Source organism: Lepisma saccharinum, chromosome 10 (genome assembly GCF_977018435.1).
Source record: "Lepisma saccharinum chromosome 10, izLepSacc3.1, whole genome shotgun sequence".
Taxonomy (NCBI): Eukaryota; Metazoa; Arthropoda; class Insecta; order Zygentoma; family Lepismatidae; genus Lepisma; species Lepisma saccharinum.
In genome coordinates, this window is record NC_139238.1 from 32,406,016 (window position 1) to 32,424,918 (window position 18,903).

At 38.7% G+C, this 18,903-nt stretch overlaps 1 protein-coding gene across 1 annotated transcript; it reads right to left on the bottom strand.

Annotated features, from left to right (window-relative positions):
- Window positions 1-686: 686 nt before the first annotated feature.
- LOC145994051 (uncharacterized) lies at window positions 687-18,686 on the bottom strand. Its single transcript, XM_083130135.1, has 6 exons — window positions 18,616-18,686; window positions 14,869-14,961; window positions 14,071-14,218; window positions 12,948-13,081; window positions 8,758-8,907; window positions 687-841 (listed from the first exon to the last, which is right to left on the bottom strand). Exons 1-6 carry the CDS (start codon window positions 18,674-18,676, stop codon window positions 687-689), a joined length of 741 nt encoding a protein of 246 aa, XP_082986261.1. The 5' UTR covers window positions 18,677-18,686.
- Window positions 18,687-18,903: the final 217 nt, after the last annotated feature.

Below are 18,903 nucleotides of genomic sequence, written 5' to 3' on the forward strand. Positions count from 1 at the left end.
TCACCATGAAAAGTGTTTGAGAAATGTGCGATATGTGAGACCGTCGGCAATACGGAAGACCCAAGCATAAAGTGGACTTAAAAACTTAAACTTAAACTAAACTGGAATAGATAATTTAGTAATTTAGAGAAAGTAATCTTACCGATGATTTATGTATGCTGTATTTCTCTTCACATATCTACCCAAAAATTGATAACAGAGAGAAAATATTGATGGGTAAAAAAGTGTTCTGCCCCCTCCCATCGATGTTGCTTTGAGAGAGGGTGGAGAGTGCCCCCCAAAGTCTCCCCTCATGCTCGCTAGTGTTTATATTTTGCCTAATAATCAGTGCTGTAGTCCAAAAATGTTCCTTGAACTTTGGATTATGTGTCCATTAAAGAAACGGATGAAATAATTTATCTTCTAAAAAATGCCATTCAAAAATATAATATTGGTTATTATGACGATGATAATATACTCATAACAGGTATAATAGAGGTGTATTGCAATCAAGAAGGCATTTTTCAAAATAAAAAAATATGAAGTTCTAAATTTCGTATTATTTGAAATGGGTGAAAAGAAACAAAAACTTGTATTTTATTTTATTCATACCAACATGTAACATTAAAAGTCTAAATACGTAGTAACAAACATAACATCAATGAAATAAATATAATAAATTACACGTGGACTAGATTAGATAAATATTACTTAGGGAAAATCTGTGAATAAGGAATTTTGGAGAACACTTTGTTGGCCATGTCCATGAAGAGGGCACTGTATGCCTCAGACAGCACCCACTGGTATTGCGGTATAAGGTACTTAATGTTAGAATTAACGAACGCGTTGACCAGATCTTCATCTGCAAAATAGACATTTTTTTCTTTTAGTATTTCGTACATTATCATGACACATTGAAATGGAAGATCCTATTACTAATTACAGAAATTTAACATTTCTCTTTTTGCTTGTAACTGGTCCAAACTAGTCAAACTGGTTTAATAAACATTTTTACACTAATTGTGTGATGAAATGAATAATATCTTAAATTGGTGAAAATACTATATTGCTTAAAATGATTTTGAAACTTATATTAAGATCACGATCTACAACTTTTTATGTCTTACCATGCTCTCAGAAACGTAAACAATATTCAAAATGTAAACAATAGATTACTTGACCTTATATTAATGAATGTTAGTAATGTAGATGTAAGCAGAGAGTTGCGCCCTCTCCTACCGGAGGACACACATCACACCTCAATAATAACTGAGATCCAATGCCTTTCCGTAAAATCAAATAAAAAGTCAAAACAAAACATTTCCACATACAACTTTAAGAAAGCCGACTATTCAAAACTCTTCATTTTAGTTTCAGAAACGGATTGGACGCCAGTAAATAGCGCCGTTAACGTAAATGAAGTTGCCGATATTTTCTACAGATTAATTTATGGCATATTTGATGAATGCATTCCCCTTAAAAAAGTACAGAACTCAACATATCCTTGCTGGTTTACTCCTGCTATAGTGAAAAGTATTAAAATTAAAGATTACCATAGGTTAAGATGGAAGAAAAGTATTACAAACAAAGAATATCATCGGGAAAAATTTCTTCAGCTCCGCGCACAGGTTAAGAAAGACATAACTGTAGCTTACACTAATTAAATAAAACTGTCTGAAGACCAGATAAGTGTGGACCCTTCTCGATTCTGGTCCTATATCAAAAGTAAAAAGTCCCATCAAAACTGCGAAGCTATTAAAGTCGGCGCAGACATATTGACAGACGAGAATGACATCGTGGATGCCTTTGTAACTTACTTTCATTCTGTGTACGCAGCCTAAAAAGCTAAATATGACGTAAATAATCTGAAAATAAAAATTGCCAACGAACAACGACCGGCCCTGACAACATACCACCATATATAGTAAAAGGATGTTGCGATATTTTAAAATATCGCTTGCTGCAAATTTTTAACCTTTCCCTCGATACCAATACTTTTCCTTCAAGATGGAAAACATCGTCAGTCTGTCCTATCCCCAAGTCTCACCAAAGATCAAGCTTAGAAAATTATAGACCGATAGCAATCATTTCTAGTCTTGTTAAAACATTTGAACAAATCATTTACAAGGGGATGTTAGCACACGTCAATCCAGTTATCTCTCCTTATCAGCATGGATTTACTCCAAAGAGGTCTACCGTAACAAACTTAGCTAACTTTACACATTACGCACGCAATGCACTAGATAACACAGGACAAGTCGATGCAATATACACTGATTTTACTAAGGCATTTGACAAAATTGACTATGATATACCGGGTGTTCCGCTCAAATCTCCCAAATTTCAATAAATCGTAGAAAAGAAAGTATGAATGATAGAGCAATGAAATTTCAGAGAGTTGAAGAAAACCTCATAAATTTTATTTTCCATACACTAATACACCTCCACATGTGCCCCATTGGTAGCACGAACAATATCCAGTCAGTATTCAACTTCTTGCCATGTTCTCTCCAACATGTCCCCTGTTACTGTTACAATCGTATCACGTATGCGGGTTCGTAACTCTGGGATGTTATTCACTGGAGTCGCAAACACACGAATTGCCTAGATGCCTGGCGGATGCATTTACTAGGGCTTCTCTGACACCCCTTTCAAATTTCTTCCACCTTTTCCTCCGACACACGACGGCGAACCCCACCAGATTGTTTTAGGACACTGCCGGTTGTTAGAAACTTACTAAACCACAGCCTAATTGATATAGTAGCAGGTGCGACTCCTCCGTACACTCGCCTGAAATTTCGTTGTGTTGCAATCACAGATTTTGTCTCAGCATACCACACCACTGCCTGCACGCGTTGTTGAACCTTCGCCATTTTTATTTATACGACCGTGGCGCTGCGTAGTGAGCAAACGGACAACTTCAAGTCATGAAACCAAAACTTGAAGATCTGGCCTTTCATTTGGTGTTGCAGTTATTTCAAAGTTCATCGTACTTGGTTCACAGTAATTAATTGAAATTAGGGAGATTTGAACGGAACACTCTGTATTACTACAGAACATTTCTTCATTCAATATTTCACTTAATGCTTTAAATTTATTTGCTTCATATTTAGCCGATCGAATGCGAACTGTATACCGCGTTTGGTAGAACCTGTCCCGCTTCCCGCGCTAGGGAGCGCTCAACAGTTTCGGTGTCAATGAGAAACGAGGAAAAAATCGTCTGCTGGGCAGCGAGGAGCGAATGAAAGCCAGAAGAGAGGCGTTTACGTAGACGCTGTTGCGACGTTGCGTATTTTAATTGGCTGCCTGGCTTTGACTTTCCCCAGCACGGAAACTGTTGAGCGCTCCCTAGCGCGGGAAGCGGGACAGGTTCTACCAAACGCGGTATAATATACAGGAAAATCAAACGTCGCCCCTTCACACCATATTCTGGTGCTCCCCAAGGATCCAATCTTGGACCGCTTTTGTTATTATTACTTGTCAACGACTTACCCAATTGCATACAAAATTCTCAAAAGTTGCTTTTCGCCGACGACCTTAAGCTTTTCCACGAAATAACTACCTCTGAAGACTGTTTGAAACTACAGGAATATGTAGACAGAGGGATCTCTTGGTGTAAAAGTAACGAGTTGGATCTTAACCCAACAAAATGCATCGTAGTCACTTACACAAAACGCAAAGCACCTTGTACAAATCACGCGCAAAAATAAAATTAAAGACCTCGGAATGACCTTCGACTACAAGCTCAATTATAATAAGCATATTGAAACTGTTACTAACGACGCTTTCAGAAACGGTTTTATAATCCGGTCAAGCCACGACTTCACGAAAATAGAACCAGTGAAAATACTTTACTATTCCCTCGCGGTCAAAACTAGAATATGCGTCAGTAATCTGGAATCCCACTCAAATAGACTTAATTCATAGATTAGAACGTATTCAGTCCAAGTTTCTTAGATATCTCAAATTCAAAGCCTGTGGAGAATATCCAACATTCGATTCATACGATAATCTAGTCTCAGAGACCAACTTCAGCAAACTAGCACTCCGACGACAAGTAAATGACGGTAATTAACGGTATAATAGACGATTCCAACTTATTATCAGCCGTATCCTTTAATGTTCCAATTTACAAAACACGTCCCAAGCACAAAATCTTTCATTGCCAGAGAGTGGAAACATCAATTCTTTCTACCTCTCCGGTGTGGAGAGCGTGCAACTCTTTCAACACAATTTCATGTGTAAATTACACAATTGATATTTTTGCAATGAGCTTATACAATTTTAAAAATACTATTACTGGAACACTGAATCTATTGTAGTAATATTATGTAATTAGAGCACTATAATTGGGCTCGGCCTGTTGAGCTCTATCAATAAATAAATAAATCACACGCACACAAAAGTAGGATTTTTATAAATGAAAGCCTACCTCAAAAATCTGCCTCTAGCCCTATGCTAATATTTGTATTCAATTGTTCAGAGAGAAATTTTATTGGTTATAATTTACGATTGCTGGATGAAAATAATAAATATTAACAGTAAATTACTCAGTAACTATTGAACCTGAACTATCCTTGGGCTGCCCCTATAATTTCTGTTTGTATATAGCCATGCTTGTCATTACTGGCATCTAAAGCAGAGAAGGGAAGAATGTTCCATTCCAATAGTCCTAGTTCGTTGCACTTTTTGACACTAGATGGAGTGCAAGTCTATCTCAGTATTAGTGTGATACAAGTAAATTGTTGTGTTGAGGCTGTAGTGCAGCACACCACACTGTACACACTGCACAGAATGTAGTCCAAACAGTGCAGACACTAAATACACCACGTGACAGCAAATCAAAGAAGTAGACAACTCAGTGTTGCACTTTCTTTGAAACAAACTAGACAATTAGTGCAAAGCAAGTCAAATCGTACAACGAACTACAAGGGGCTAATAATTCAGAAACTTGCTTTCACAAGCGGTGTCTTGGAACGATTATAGGGGGAGCAAATTCTTATTATTAACCCCGAAGCCAGTGCTCGAAGTGGAAATTCCTAGCTGGGGAAATGCTTTTTCGAATTTGGGGATGCTTGCATGATACTTACGCAAATGATCTTAACTGGGGAATACTTTAGGAGAAATTTTCTTAACTGGTGGATAGGATCCCCCCACCCCCCGCGCGTTCCTCCACTTTGAAAACTGTTGTAAACACATCTACAGCATGGGAAGAAAAACTAAACAATTAAACATTTTAAGCTACTTTGTATTTTTTCCTCTTGTTATAAAGCTGCTAGATAAACTAGGTACTTATAGTGAAACTACGGAGGGGTTAGAACAGCGAGCTACGTCGCCAGGAGTCCCGAGATTGAATTCCGGCTTGCGCATGGATGTTCACTGTGAGTGCCACTTCATCAATTTCATCATATCATCACTCATCCTCATCATAAACCAAATCAATCAATAAATCTCCCAATAATTAAAAAAAAACTATTATTAAAAATAAAGTTTTCAAGTGTATCTTTGTAGACCCAGCATCCTGAGAAAAAATCTTGGTTTTAGTTTTAAACCAATTTTCTGCACAGATAGGCTAATCGGGACTGGACGTACTGTTTCAAGTGGGATCTGAAGCAATATGTTCCTCCACCAGATATCAAACCCAGGATCTCATGATTTGATTTGATTTGCTTGGTTTCTTCTACTTCATTTTTCTTCACATTTGGCTAATCGCGATGATGAAGACGAGTGACGATATTGATGAAGGGATGCTCACAAACAACAACCATGCCCAGGTCGGGATTCAAACCCGACGCGCTGAAAAGCAGGTTGGAAGGCCTAGGTCCTCAAATGACTCTTCAGACATGAAGCTTATTTAGCTTCTACATCTTGACGGAAAGCAACTAAATTCACTCAAATTGTTAATTCTGGATTCACAAGTACATGTTTTATGTTTGGGAATATTTCCGATCTTGTCCATGCATAAAGTGGCTCAACCTCTAATGAAATGAGTTCGTAAAGTTCGAGTCCTGATCCGAAACATCAGCTTCCCTCGGACAAGCATATGTCAAGTCCACGTGGAGCCAGTATCTCCTCCCCTCAAACCTTTCCCACCAATAGCGTCCGTTGTAGGGACTGACAGAGTACTTGTCAATTCCACGTGGAGTAAATGAGATGTTGCCAATACAGTTTCTTTAGAGATTTCATAACGTGACGTTCCGGTTATTTTTGCTAGGTTGTGTTATTGTGTTATGCACTTTTTTATGTACAATGTACATCGACGCAGTTCGTGTTGGATGTCTAAACACTGCAGGCAAAATTGAGAACAGCGCTTCTCAACAAACAGGTACTGGCTCGAAACGAGATATGCGTCTGGCCAGCTTCCTCTCGAGCTATGTCAAAGATACCGACCTGGCATTCGAATCAGGACTTGAACCCTACCACGTGCAGAGGAAGACTTTAAAGTTTAACTTGTGAAGTAAGTTAAGTTGCGATTAGTTAAGTTGGCAGGATCAAATAAGTCTTTACAAGTGCGTAGGCTTTTTCAACTTACAACACAACACCTCGTCTGGATTTCACAAAGACCTGTCTCGTTATCGGCGAGACGGACTGGAGACATTTCTTGTTCCAGTACAGGGTGGTCGGAAAGTCCCTTTACACTGAATCTGAATTATTTGGTTATGTAAACAGCTTGTTCCCATGGATCCAAAACGTCAGTGTGGGTTCCTCCATGTTCGTAGCATATCCTTATGCGACTCCATGTCGTATTGTTGTTTATTTTTTAATATTTTTCAGCTGATATTAAATATTTTGTCACAATTATTGTTATTGCTGTTCAGAGGACCAATACCGTATTACAGTTGGATCATTAAAATCAATTTTCAGCTGGATTGCATTATATTATTTTGAAAACAACACAACAATTAAATACCCCGATGGCGTAGTGGTAACGTCGCTGCCTTGTAATCAAGGGGTTTCGGGTTTGATACCCGGTGGAGCCATATAGTGGTTTGGATTTCACTTTAAACTGTAGGTCCAGTCCCGATTAGTCTTAATCAGCATAAAGTGGACTTATATCACCAGATCAATCAATCCTTCAACGACAATTAAATATGTAAGTGCCTTTGGACAAATCGTAATTCCGTCACACACTATTTTGGGAAAAATAAGTATCAGAATGCAAAAACAATTTCAGTTTCGTCCTGTCATGATGAGCATGCTTTGAACCTTCCTTTCCTAATATTAATATTTCAGAAAAAAGTTCATAATTCACAAAGATTGGAAAATGTCAGTATGTACCTGCTAAGAAGGTTTACATCAAGGTAATTCCGTTACGTGAATTATGGGCACAATTATCTGTCCTGTACATCCAGATAATTTACATGTTTTGCAAGCTTGGAGTTGTACTACAAGGTGGCTCAAAAAGTCACTTAACACCCCCGGTACAATGCCACTGCAGCGCGCAACGTGGAAATGGTGATGACCAATCGTTATCAGGCCAAGGGGGAACCACATTGACGCCACCCGCACGGTCGGCGGTCATCTTGATATCCGCCATCTTGAATTCAACTTCAGAATTTTAAATGACAAGGACGTGATATATCGAATCAGGCTAAAATTTCACGAGAAATGCAATGGTGAAGGTTTTTTTTATGTATCTTTAACCACGAAGACGTTATGACTGAACCTCCTTATGAACATAAACATTAGCCTTGTCACTGTGAAGGACTTTTCATTTAAGGGAAGCATCACACTGTAATTGTTCGCGACAACCATTCATAATGCACAGCTCTTCATGGATGTATCCGATTAAAATCTTGTGCAATAGCATGCGAACGTCTCTCCCTAGACGTCACTTCTATCTCGATGCATTACCGATGCGCTAAACAAATTTTAAGGCATTTTTGTAACACCTCGAAAAGGAGCAAATTGGTACAAGAATTCAGTCATAACTTTTTCGTGTTTAAAGATAGATCGAAAAACCCTTCACCATTGCATTTCTCGTGTAATTCTAGCCTGATTTGATATATCATATAACCCCCTTCCCATTTAAAATTCTGAAGTTCAATTCAATATGGCGGACATCAAGATGGCCGCCGACCGTGCGGGTGGTGTCAATGTGGTTCCCCCTTGGCCTGGCAACGATTGGTCATCACCATTTCCACGTTGCGTGCTGCAGTGGCCTTGTACCGAGGGTGTTAAGTGACTTTTTGAGCCACCCTGTACATTGTGTCAATACATATAGCACGACCAGTCACATATAATACCTAAAATGTAATCGTATGAGGGAAATATGTTATTACATAGTTGTCCAAAACAAATATTTTCGAAGCTCATTGCTCGGAAACGATTCAAAGAAAAGAAACTGGGAGTCTGTTGCTAGGAAACGAATGGTTGTAAACAAATACCTATCAGATACTCCGACAATGAGCAGCCGAAAGACGCTATCCCTGCAACGTTTCAAAATGTAACTTGCGTACGAACAATACGACATAGATTCGCACAAGGCTATGCTACTTACATGGAGGAACCCACACTGACGTTTTGGTCGTCACTTTGTAATCAAGGGGTCCCGGGTTCGATACCCGGTTGAGGCACATAGTGGTTCGGATCCCACTTTAAACTGTAGGTCCAGTCCCGATTAGCCTTACTGTGCACAAAGTGGACTTAAAACACCAAATCAAATCAAATCAAACTGACGTTTTGGATCCATGGGAATAAGCTGTGTACTTAACCACATAATTCAAATTCAGTGTAAAAAGACCACCCTGTGCCCACTGTTAAACAAAAATGCCTTACCCCAGGTTCCATGATTTCCAACGATGCTTCCAACGCGAATCTTAAAACTGGACTCCTGGAAATCACAGGTGGCTTTTTCAATCTTCACGTAATCTTCATCATCTCTTCTTTCCAGTTTCCCTCGGAAGCTGGTGAGGAAGTAAACATCCGCTGTAACGGTATAAAAATATCTGTCAACTTTTCTTGACCTGTTTTTTAATCATCTTTAGACAAAAAAAGCAATGATATTCTGCTATTTTCTTCTGATATTCTTTTCTCTAAATATCTTATATCCTTTACTTAGTCCTCTTCCCCCTTTCATTTCTCTTTCTTATTCCTCTCACTACTTCTCTTTCCATCTTCCTTTCTCGCCCTCTCTCTTTCTACAACTTTATCTTGCTTTTTCCCCCTACCGTTCTCTCTTTGTGTCTCTATTTTGCTCTTTCTTTCTCCTATTTTGAATGGTAGCGTCGTTGCCTTGTAATCAAGGGGTCCCGGGTTCGATACCCAATGGAGACACATAGTGGTTCGTATGCCACTTTAAACTGTAGGTCCAGTTCCGATTAGCCTTACTGTGCATAAAGTGGACTTAAAACACTAAACAAATAAAAAAATCTTATTTTAAATTTCACGTCTTACTGTCTCTCTCGATCTATTTCTATTTTTCCCTTTCTTATTTTCTCTCTATTGTTCTCTCTGCCTCCCTTTTTCTCTCTCTCGCTACATTACTGTTTCTCCTCCTTCTTTATATTGCTTATTTTCCGTTGCACTCTCTCTCTCTTTCTCCCTAGATTGGTCTCTCATTCTCCATTTACTTTTCTTTCGAGCTCTATTTCTCTCTCTGTCTAATTTTATTTTTGAATTGCTTATTTTCTTTCTGTTGTTATCTCTTCCTCTCTTTTCCTCTCTCCCTCTCGACATTGTTGTGTCTCTCCTTTCTAGCTCTCTTTTTCTTCCTCTAGCATCATATAGCTTATTTCCCCTCTATTAATGTCACCTCCCCCCTTGCTCAGCCTCTCTCTCGTTCTTGCTCTGTCATAAATTACCTACTTAACATCAGGGGAATGCTAGCTGTCATCATCATATTACCAAAAGTTTCATAGCGCCATAACGATGCCAAGTTCGCCCAACAAAAAAGGAAATCTAGATAAATACCTGGATTTTTGTGCGGTATTTAGTGGTATATTAAAGGGACTGCCACCTCCAGGAAATACCCCACCCCTCCTTCTGCATGCCCACTATTATTTCTCTGGGCCTTCACTAGCAATTACATTTTCGTTTGAAACTATACAGCCAAGAGCGAAGAGATTCACCACGAATAATGCTCCTGACCGTAATCTAAACATTTGTCAGTGATCAATGTTCACAATTATCCTCGATCACCCTTGAAATGATATAAATAACTAAGATCCGTAAGACTTACGACGTACAAAATAATAAAAATATACCGGGTGTCCCAGAAGTCTTTCCCCGATTACAAACTTTATTCATATCCGCTATATGCAAGGTAGAGATGTGAAAGTGGTGCCAAAATGTTGCAAAACTAACCAAGTTTTTTTGTTGCAGGTTTGAGTAACGTGGCTATAGTGTAGCAGTGTCAGTGCCCAGAAAACCGGAAATGTTCACAAATCAGGAAAAAGCTAAGCATGTCCTCTGGTATCACGAGACCCGGTCACCAATAGCAGTGCAGAGGAACTTTCAAATGTACAGAATTCTTTCGTCTAGAATATCTGCCATCAATAAGTTGGTATTTAAAAAATGGAATTTATCTTCATTCCCAAATCCTGTCAAGTCCAAGAAACATTGTATGGAAAGATGCCACCCGATGTCAAGAGCATTAATTCCGGATTCCTTGGCACTGACACTGCTACACTACAGCCACATTACTCAAACCTGCAACAAATAAACTTGGTTAGTTTTACAACATTTTGGCACCACTTTCACGTCTCTACATTGCATATAGCGGATATGAATAAAGTTTGTAATCAGGGAAAGACTTCTGGGACACCCGGTACTTGTTATCATTTGCAGCATAATCGATGATTATTTATTTTCTTGGAACCTTTTGGAAGACAAGGATTACATATTGCGATAATACTGCTTTGAAGGACATAAGACTTGTGCACGCTATTATTTATGATAATATGCATAAAATATTAATCAGAAACTTTACGTTTCGTCAACCGGATCTAACATCCTTATTTGTTTTTCAATTATATTCCATTCTTTGCGTATTGTACCTTAATTTGCTCCCCACGGCACTTCTTTTACACAAACTTTGACTGCTGGATAATGATAATGATAATAAAAACAATACAATATTAATTATAATTTGCATATTTTAATTAATATTATTTCAATTGAATATATAATTGTAATATAATTATTTTAATTCAATCATTTATTTTATTATTATTATTCGAGAAGGGGGTGCAAATCTGGAAGCGTGGTAATGTGGAAACGTCTAATATCTCGCTTGCAAAGTGCTGCACTCCAGCGGGATGAGCGGGAAACAGTTGTAGAAGTTCATATTTGTTACGGTAGAACACGAGCAGTCAGTCGAGCAGTGGACATGGCAACAGTACGTCAAGTTATTTTCCCGGATTTGTGAAACCTTTTGGAGGTAAGTTTTAGGTTATTAACTTAGTCTACCTATCGTGTAGGTATCTTATCAGGTGTTTATAAAGGGACATACAGAGAAGGTATTGGCGGTTTTCAACCAAACGTCAACTAATAGTAGGGTGTACGCCTGTCCTTCCTGATAATATTGAGAAACTGTTGGCGGAGTTTCTTATTGAAATGGATAATCTCTTTTATGGTCATACTAGATTAGATGTCAAGAAAATGGCCTATCAACTAGGCCTTGGCTTGACCTTTTTATCAGGCGACACAAAAACAAAATGACACTCCACAAACCTTTAGGGACCTCATTCTCGAGAGCAAACGGGTTCAACGAAGAAGCCATAGACAAGTTTTTTGACATGCTGGAAGCTGAGTATGACAAACACTCTTTTAGTGCTGATCGTGTATGCAATGTCGACGAAACCGGCCTCAGTGTCGTCCAAACCAAGATACCACATGTAGTTGGACTAAAAGGTAAACGTCAAGTAGGTGCCATCACAGCAGCAGAGCGAGGTTCCCTTACAACTGTCATATACTGCATGAGCGCTGGTGGAACTTTTATACCACCACTGATGAACTTCCCCAGAAAGAACTGGACTGATACTCTAATGAAAGAAGCGCCACCTGGAGCAATCGGAAAATGCCATCCTTCTGGTTGGATACAAACGGAGCTCTACTTACCATTCTAATTTTATAAAATAACGTTCTTATGTAATAGAAACCTAATGTAACATAAAATAATTGGCAAACACTTATTTTTTTTATTTGAAACATTTGATTTACCATAATTTTAAGGTGTTTCCACATTACCCGCACTTTTTTGAAGTTTTTCAAAATATGTAGTACAAAAAAAGGTAAAAAAATGTAAAGTGCTCCCCTGTGCATAGCAACACGCCATGAAGGCGTATAGGGGGTGTGGGGGTAACGCCCCACACTTTCTTGATCCGGTCGTAAGTAGGGGTGATGTCATCAGCATCACGCCCCTGACCGCCTTTACCCCCAGGGTTTCCCCCAGGTACCCATGTTATTCGACGCTGGGTGGGCGCCGGGGCCGCTTCCATCGTTAGAAAAGTTCCCGAATTTGAACCGGCTGGGGATCGAACCCGGGACCTTTAACATGGTACAGTCACGGACACTTCTGGGTTGTAACGATTTCATTGGAAGTCAATGGGATTACTACAACCCAGAAGTGTCCGTGACTGTACAAGCACAAAATATTTCTTTATTTATTGCATACATACTTTTTGCATTTATGAGTATTAGTTTCATATTCAAAACATTATAAAGTAACTTTCAAGCTACAACAACAATAAACAAGTTCTTTATATGCCAAAAACAAAGTGGGCTTCCACATTTGCACCCTACCTCTATTATTTGTGAAACACTTCTTTTTTTTTTTAGACCCCCGTAACATTGTCCTCTGTTAATCAAGAGGTTCCGAGTTCGATACCTGGTGGAGGCACAAGTGGTTCGGATCCCACTGTAAACTGTAGTTCCAGTTCCGATTAGTCTTCCTGTGCTTAAAGTGGACTTAAAACCGAAACTCAAAACTCAAACGTGTCGGACTGTACTTGATGACCAGCACTTACTTGCCTGTGCTTCCACGTTACCTTCCCCTTCAACATCAAGAAACAGAACTTTCCCCTGCGCCTTGTACAAGGAGCTGCCGTTGAGGAAGGGGAAATAAAGGTTCAGGTAGAACTTTAGATTCACAGGATCAGCTCTGCAAAAGAACGAGAAACGAAGACAGGGCGTTAGGACATGTCTATTCAGTGCTGCATTGCCTACCAGGAACCTGCTCGATTTGTTTATGTTGGTACCGCTCCCGTCACTCGGTGGCCAGTCGTCTACTGGCAGCCATTGCCAGTGATCACGTGAGTGCTTACACCCACTAAGGGGAGCGGTATGACTGACGGTACGCTTCTCAACCACCTTTCTTGGTCAAGTCCCGCCCTTTGTCTTCTGACGTCGGGTTAAATGCTTTCGTTGTTAGGTATGCATGTTAGGAAGGGCTCTTAGCATTAAAGCACTGAAATTTTTATGGCGTCACAAGTCGAAGGGTGGAGCTTCGCCACAAAGCAGTGAGAAGTGTCGTGCTACGATCGAGTGTATACGATGGAATATCATTTTAATGTCTCAATAATCGTAGACATATGAATGAAAAATATACGTTTGAAAACTCTTCTACCATACAGAAATTGATAGTTAAAAGATAGTTTACTGAAAGTAAAGACATTAAAGATACTGAAATTCTGAGATAGTTAACAGATTCTTAATTTATTTTTAAATATTTGCTGTATTATTAAGTTTCCTCATATTCTCATCGTTAAAATAGACGATTTAATTAATAGCTGGGTTTCATAATTTCTGCAGGAGAGATATTTGTGTAAGTAGACTACAAAACAAGATATAATTTCTATAGGTAGTTGTGTTATGTGGATTTCAAATTAATTTTATTGCTTTCGAGTAATAATATCTTAGGATATTTTCGCTAGGTCTCGTGATTGTGGACCGAGTTCTCGACTACCAATGATGAATTTAAATCTCGTTGTTGTACCATCCCAACGTTTGGGGTCATGATATGTGAGGTAGACATAATTCCTTAGCAATAGGTCAGAGAACATTTCTGAAATTTTTTCTGGAATAACCGAAACACACTTCATGAATGTATTAACTACCTATTTTGTCAAGAATCAATTCATATTTACTTACCTCATGTAAGCGACCTTGAAATTATCCAATCCATGCACCCTGTACTCCTTTGAGACGGCACTGAGCTCGACCAATCCGCCATCTTGCCATACTTCCATTTTTGGAATGTAGAGAGGATTCAATGAGGGTGTTCTAAACTCTCTCATTCCTTGAAGAAAATAAGGTAAAATTATTTTGAGGCTACATTCGCACATTCGATTACCAATATACGCGAACAATATCAATTATACATATTACACATAAAAATGGTTATAAAACATTAAAATGCTGACCAGGGCATATCTATTGTGAATTTTGGTCTGAAGAAGACCCTGTTAGAGGATGGAAACCTTATCGTTTTTAGTGTATATTTCTATACTATAAATTTTGCCTTTGTCAGCATTTTAATGTTTTATTAACATGGAAACAAGGCTTAACACTGATAACTTTGCACCATGTGATTTAATGTAAAGTTGTTCGGTAAGTGGCGCCGCCACATTCAAAGAGCGGAAATACGAATGTTAGAAGCCAACACGATAGATCATAATGATTTATACTGATTTGCCTCGGATAAAAATTCTCTGGCGTCTGCTTGAAATTACTTCTATTTTATTTTAGATTATTTCTAGATACGAGAATACAAAAAACAGCGATAAAATAATTGAAAATGCACAGTGTAGCAAAACAATACAACACAAAATAATTTTCTCACCAGTGGAAAAATATTAAAAATTAGTAATCACCCAAAATATGCACATCTTATCTTCATAACATGAGGATTAAGTTTATCACCATTTTTGCATAAAGCGTAAACCTTACCATTAATAACATGAGGCATTACGATACGAACTGCATCCTTAATGCATTTCTTGTACTGTGGATCCCTTTGGCTGCACGTATGAATATAATCCGCTGAAAAATAAGAGACAATTGTTCGATAAATTCCAAAGTACTAAAAGTAGTATGTCGTGAACATGTAGGCTAGTATTATCAAAATCACATCTAAACAAACAAGAGTATATTATTAAAATATTATTTTAAGAGTATTATGAATATATGTATAATAACATGAAATTAATTTATTCCCCTTTTTGTATATATGGATGTGTGTGTGTGTGTGTGTGTAATTATTACATATATAATGAATAATATATATGCATATGCGTATGTGTGCCTACGTATTGCAGATGGCTAGTGATACGGGTGCAGAACGTTTGCTTCCTGGTGTACTTCACTTCCGGTTTCCTCTTTCTTCTGATAAGCTCCGACTTGCGTAGGAGAATTCCACACAGAGGAACTGGCTACTATAGAAGCTAAGGGTGCCCTGAGGCAGGCCTCCTTTTTAGTTAGATACAACCTTACTAGGAAGCCGCGGTAGCTAAGTTGTTAGGGCGTCTGACTACCATGCGAGGGACCCGGGTTCGATTCCCTGTTCAAGCGGCTCCGGCGCCCACCCAGCGTCGTATAAAGTGGTTACCTGGAGAAAACTATAGGGGGGTAAAGGCGGGCAGGTGCTGATACCATCACCCCCAACACCCCAGCTCCGCCGAGATCAAGAAAGTGTGGGGCCCTAACCCCACACCCCCTATACGCCTTCATGGTGTGGTGCAAAGCACAGGGGAGCACTTTACTTTTAAACCTTACTAGTCTATCCTTGAGAGTAGTAGCCAGTACCGCCGCCAGGAAGCAGAGGTAAGTGATGGCGCATCCTCCAGCCACCTACCTTTCTACCTTCTTTCATTACCAAAAGTGCTCTACCTATCATGGTTGGGTGGGCGATTTAAGCTATTGACATATGTAGAAACATTGGCCAACTTTAGGTAAAAAAAAATCCAAGCCGGTTGGCACTGACTTTATTGCGAGAAAAAATTAGTTTGAAGAGTCTGGGTCATTTCGCCAAAACAGACTGTGATTTTAAGTATACTAGTGATCATGGGCGGATCTAGAATTTTCTAGGAGGGGCACAAAATATGCTGTAAGCACATGATAATAAGTACACTGGAAATATAATGTGGACATTTTTTCGTATATTAAGAACAACCTATGTCCTCTCATTACAAAGGTTCGTTTTATGTCCAATTCGTGGTCAGATAAACTAATCGGGGCTGGATCTTCAAAGTAGAATCTGAACCACTGTGCAATGTACCTCCACCAGGACACGAACGGAGGACCTTTTGATTACAAGGTGATATCATCAGTGCACGATATGGACCGGAGTTGACCGGAACGGCGTTCCTGTTCGTGAGTATCTGGAACCTTCCCGTACCATCCCGCCGGAAATTGCAACTATTTCACTACATTTTGCTTCTCAGTGTGAACTAAATTCTTAATACTCTATAATAGTATATATTATAGTATTTGTATAAGCTTCCCATCCCACGTGCTGACTTAGCAGAGTATCAAGGGGTCTATGTTGTCTTCATCTTTTGTGCATTGTGGTTCTCTTTTTACTTTTTATATGTTAATTATTATTATTGTAAATTCGATTGTTTTGACAGCATTATTAAGACTACCATTCACAATTTCTGTGTTTAAATTTTAAAAAGGGAAGAAATTCCAGAAGACTCGTGCCAAATGTATTTCATATTTAAATTTTATGTAAATATTTTAACAAATCAGAGACAAACGAAAGAAGATAAAAGACATTTCAAGCCCTTGATAGCATTAGTTGATTTTTGTGAAGTAGAACTAATTGTTATTTGCGATAAGCTTGAGAATTCATTTCCTCAGGCGAAACTGTCACAAATATGGAAAGTAGAAAGCTCTCGCATTGTGACAATGAGCTATTGCCTTGTAACCAACAAGTCCTGGGTTCAATCTCCAGTGTCTAATCTTGATTACTATATTTGTGCTAAACTTTGTTTTATTCTTTTATTATCCATTTTGGGAGGAGCACGTGCCCCGTGCCCCCCTCGCTAAATCCGCCAATGCTAGTGATAAACTTTCAAAATTCCGTCTCATACCCTTTTGGGTATGTTGCTCACTAATCATCATTCATCCTTGATGATAAAGCACTCTCTGCTCGTGGTGAGCTTGGTGGTAAGGCGCTAGAGGTACTAAATTTACAGTCTTGAATGGCAACACATGACACTTGAGTTTCACACCCTAAAGACTGAATCAGCATGGCTAATGTAAGGATATACCTGTCTCTGTACTGCAACTGAAGATCTGCCGGGAAAGGTTATGCTTGTGACTGTACGTAGAGTCTGACTTGCGACTCGCGTTAACACACTCTCCCTAGAACCTCCTCCTCTCTTTCTATTCAATCGTATCTTGCTCCTCAATCACTGAATTAGAACTGACCCCGAACTCTCTGCCTCCCAGACATTTATTGCAATTGAATTTACTAAACAAATGCACAGTCAGGACTGTAGCCTCTTCCTGGATTTCGTCCGTTTACATGTTTCTACCGCTGATGTCCAGGAAGAGCTTCAGTGCTGTCTGACACTGCATTCCTGTGATGTTTCTGAATATTTCCTGATTGCAAAACGATGGTTGAATGACTGGAAGTTGGAGTTCGTTGTCCATAATAATTAAAAGATACTACGGTTCGTTACGATTCCACTCCACAAGTGAGTACTATCTATTTTCTCCTAAAATGTAAAGTACTAATTAGCCTATTTTATTGGTCCCCCTTAATGGTCGCCACTGCCTATGCGCGAGCGAAAATGGGTGACTTCAACCTCAAGCCCACAATTTCCAGTCTGCTATTTAGAGGTCTGCGTGTGAACCCAACGAGCAATAATAAAAATTGTCTTCGTACAGCAAGAAATATCTATTATCACACTCATAGATGGCGCATTGAAAAGCAGTTTTTATTAACCTAGAAAAATGCCTCAAAATGTAGCTTTTAACGAATTTACTAGAAGTAGAAAAAGTTAGCATAACATTTTGCAAAACAACTTGTAAGTTGTTCTACAAGTTGACTAAGTAATTTAACAATAATTTTAAAAATACACGGCAAATTCATTGCAATAAGAAATAAAACGTTGTATATTTTCAGTATAAAATAAGAGCTTAGTGGTTCATATTGTTTTTCTATCTAGCAAAAAATTAAAATTAATTTTAATAAAGCGAGAACGTTACCACCAAATAGCAATGTTTGTAACGTTTTACCTTCAAATAAATAGAGTTAATAACACTTTTTAGAAAATCGGTTCTAAGTTACTGTGCAAGTTCACTAGGTAGTTACATTTTATTGTTAAAAATTCACGTTAAATTTGTTGCAACAATCAAGGAAAATATATCAATTCATTTAATTTGATTGTCATTTAGCGTCGGTTTTCTGCCACTTTTGGCTTATCGCGACGATGAAGATGAGTGATGATATGATGAAATTGATGAAGGGATACTCACAGAGAACACCCATGCCCAGGCCAGGATTCGAACCCGGGTTTTGAATTCACGTAAGTTGTACAGCTTTCATTGATGTGTTCGTGGCCTTCGACTTTAGTAAACTCAATGAAACAGCCTACAACGCTTATAAGATAGGAAATGCTCACACAAGTTGCAATTGTTATAAATAAAGAGAACAAATGTTAATTTAAAAGGCGATTTAGTACTTACGAATTTTGAATTCCTTCGCGTACGCTGCAGGTAGGCAGAGAGTGATTAGGAGAATCAGCATGTTTAGCGTATCCTGATGGAACGTATAGTGATGTGTTTTGCCTCACGTACCTTGTCCTAGAAGAGATCCCATCGCAAGTTCTTCACTTTCATCTATAACGGGTTACCTGTTGACACACATCTCAATCCCCGCGAAAATCAAGGTCATATGTGCTTTTCCTGGTTGTTTTTCTTTCCACAAAGAACAAATCTCCAGGTGTGTTTTATGTAAAGAAATCTTCCATTTCT

What these genes read in the sequence shown, in the direction of transcription:
- LOC145994051 (XM_083130135.1), bottom strand. Translation starts at nt 18,676, where the DNA reads ATGCTGATTCTCCTAATCACTCTCTGCCTACCTGCAGCGTACGCGAAG. An exon ending in TTCAAGGTCGCTTACATGAG is followed by an intron (nt 13,082 to 14,070) that starts GTAAGTAAATAT and finishes GTTCTTTTGCAG; the next exon opens with AGCTGATCCTGTGAATCTAA. An exon ending in TAACGTGGAAGCACAGGCAA is followed by an intron (nt 8,908 to 12,947) that starts GTAAGTGCTGGT and finishes ATACCGTTACAG; the next exon opens with CGGATGTTTACTTCCTCACC.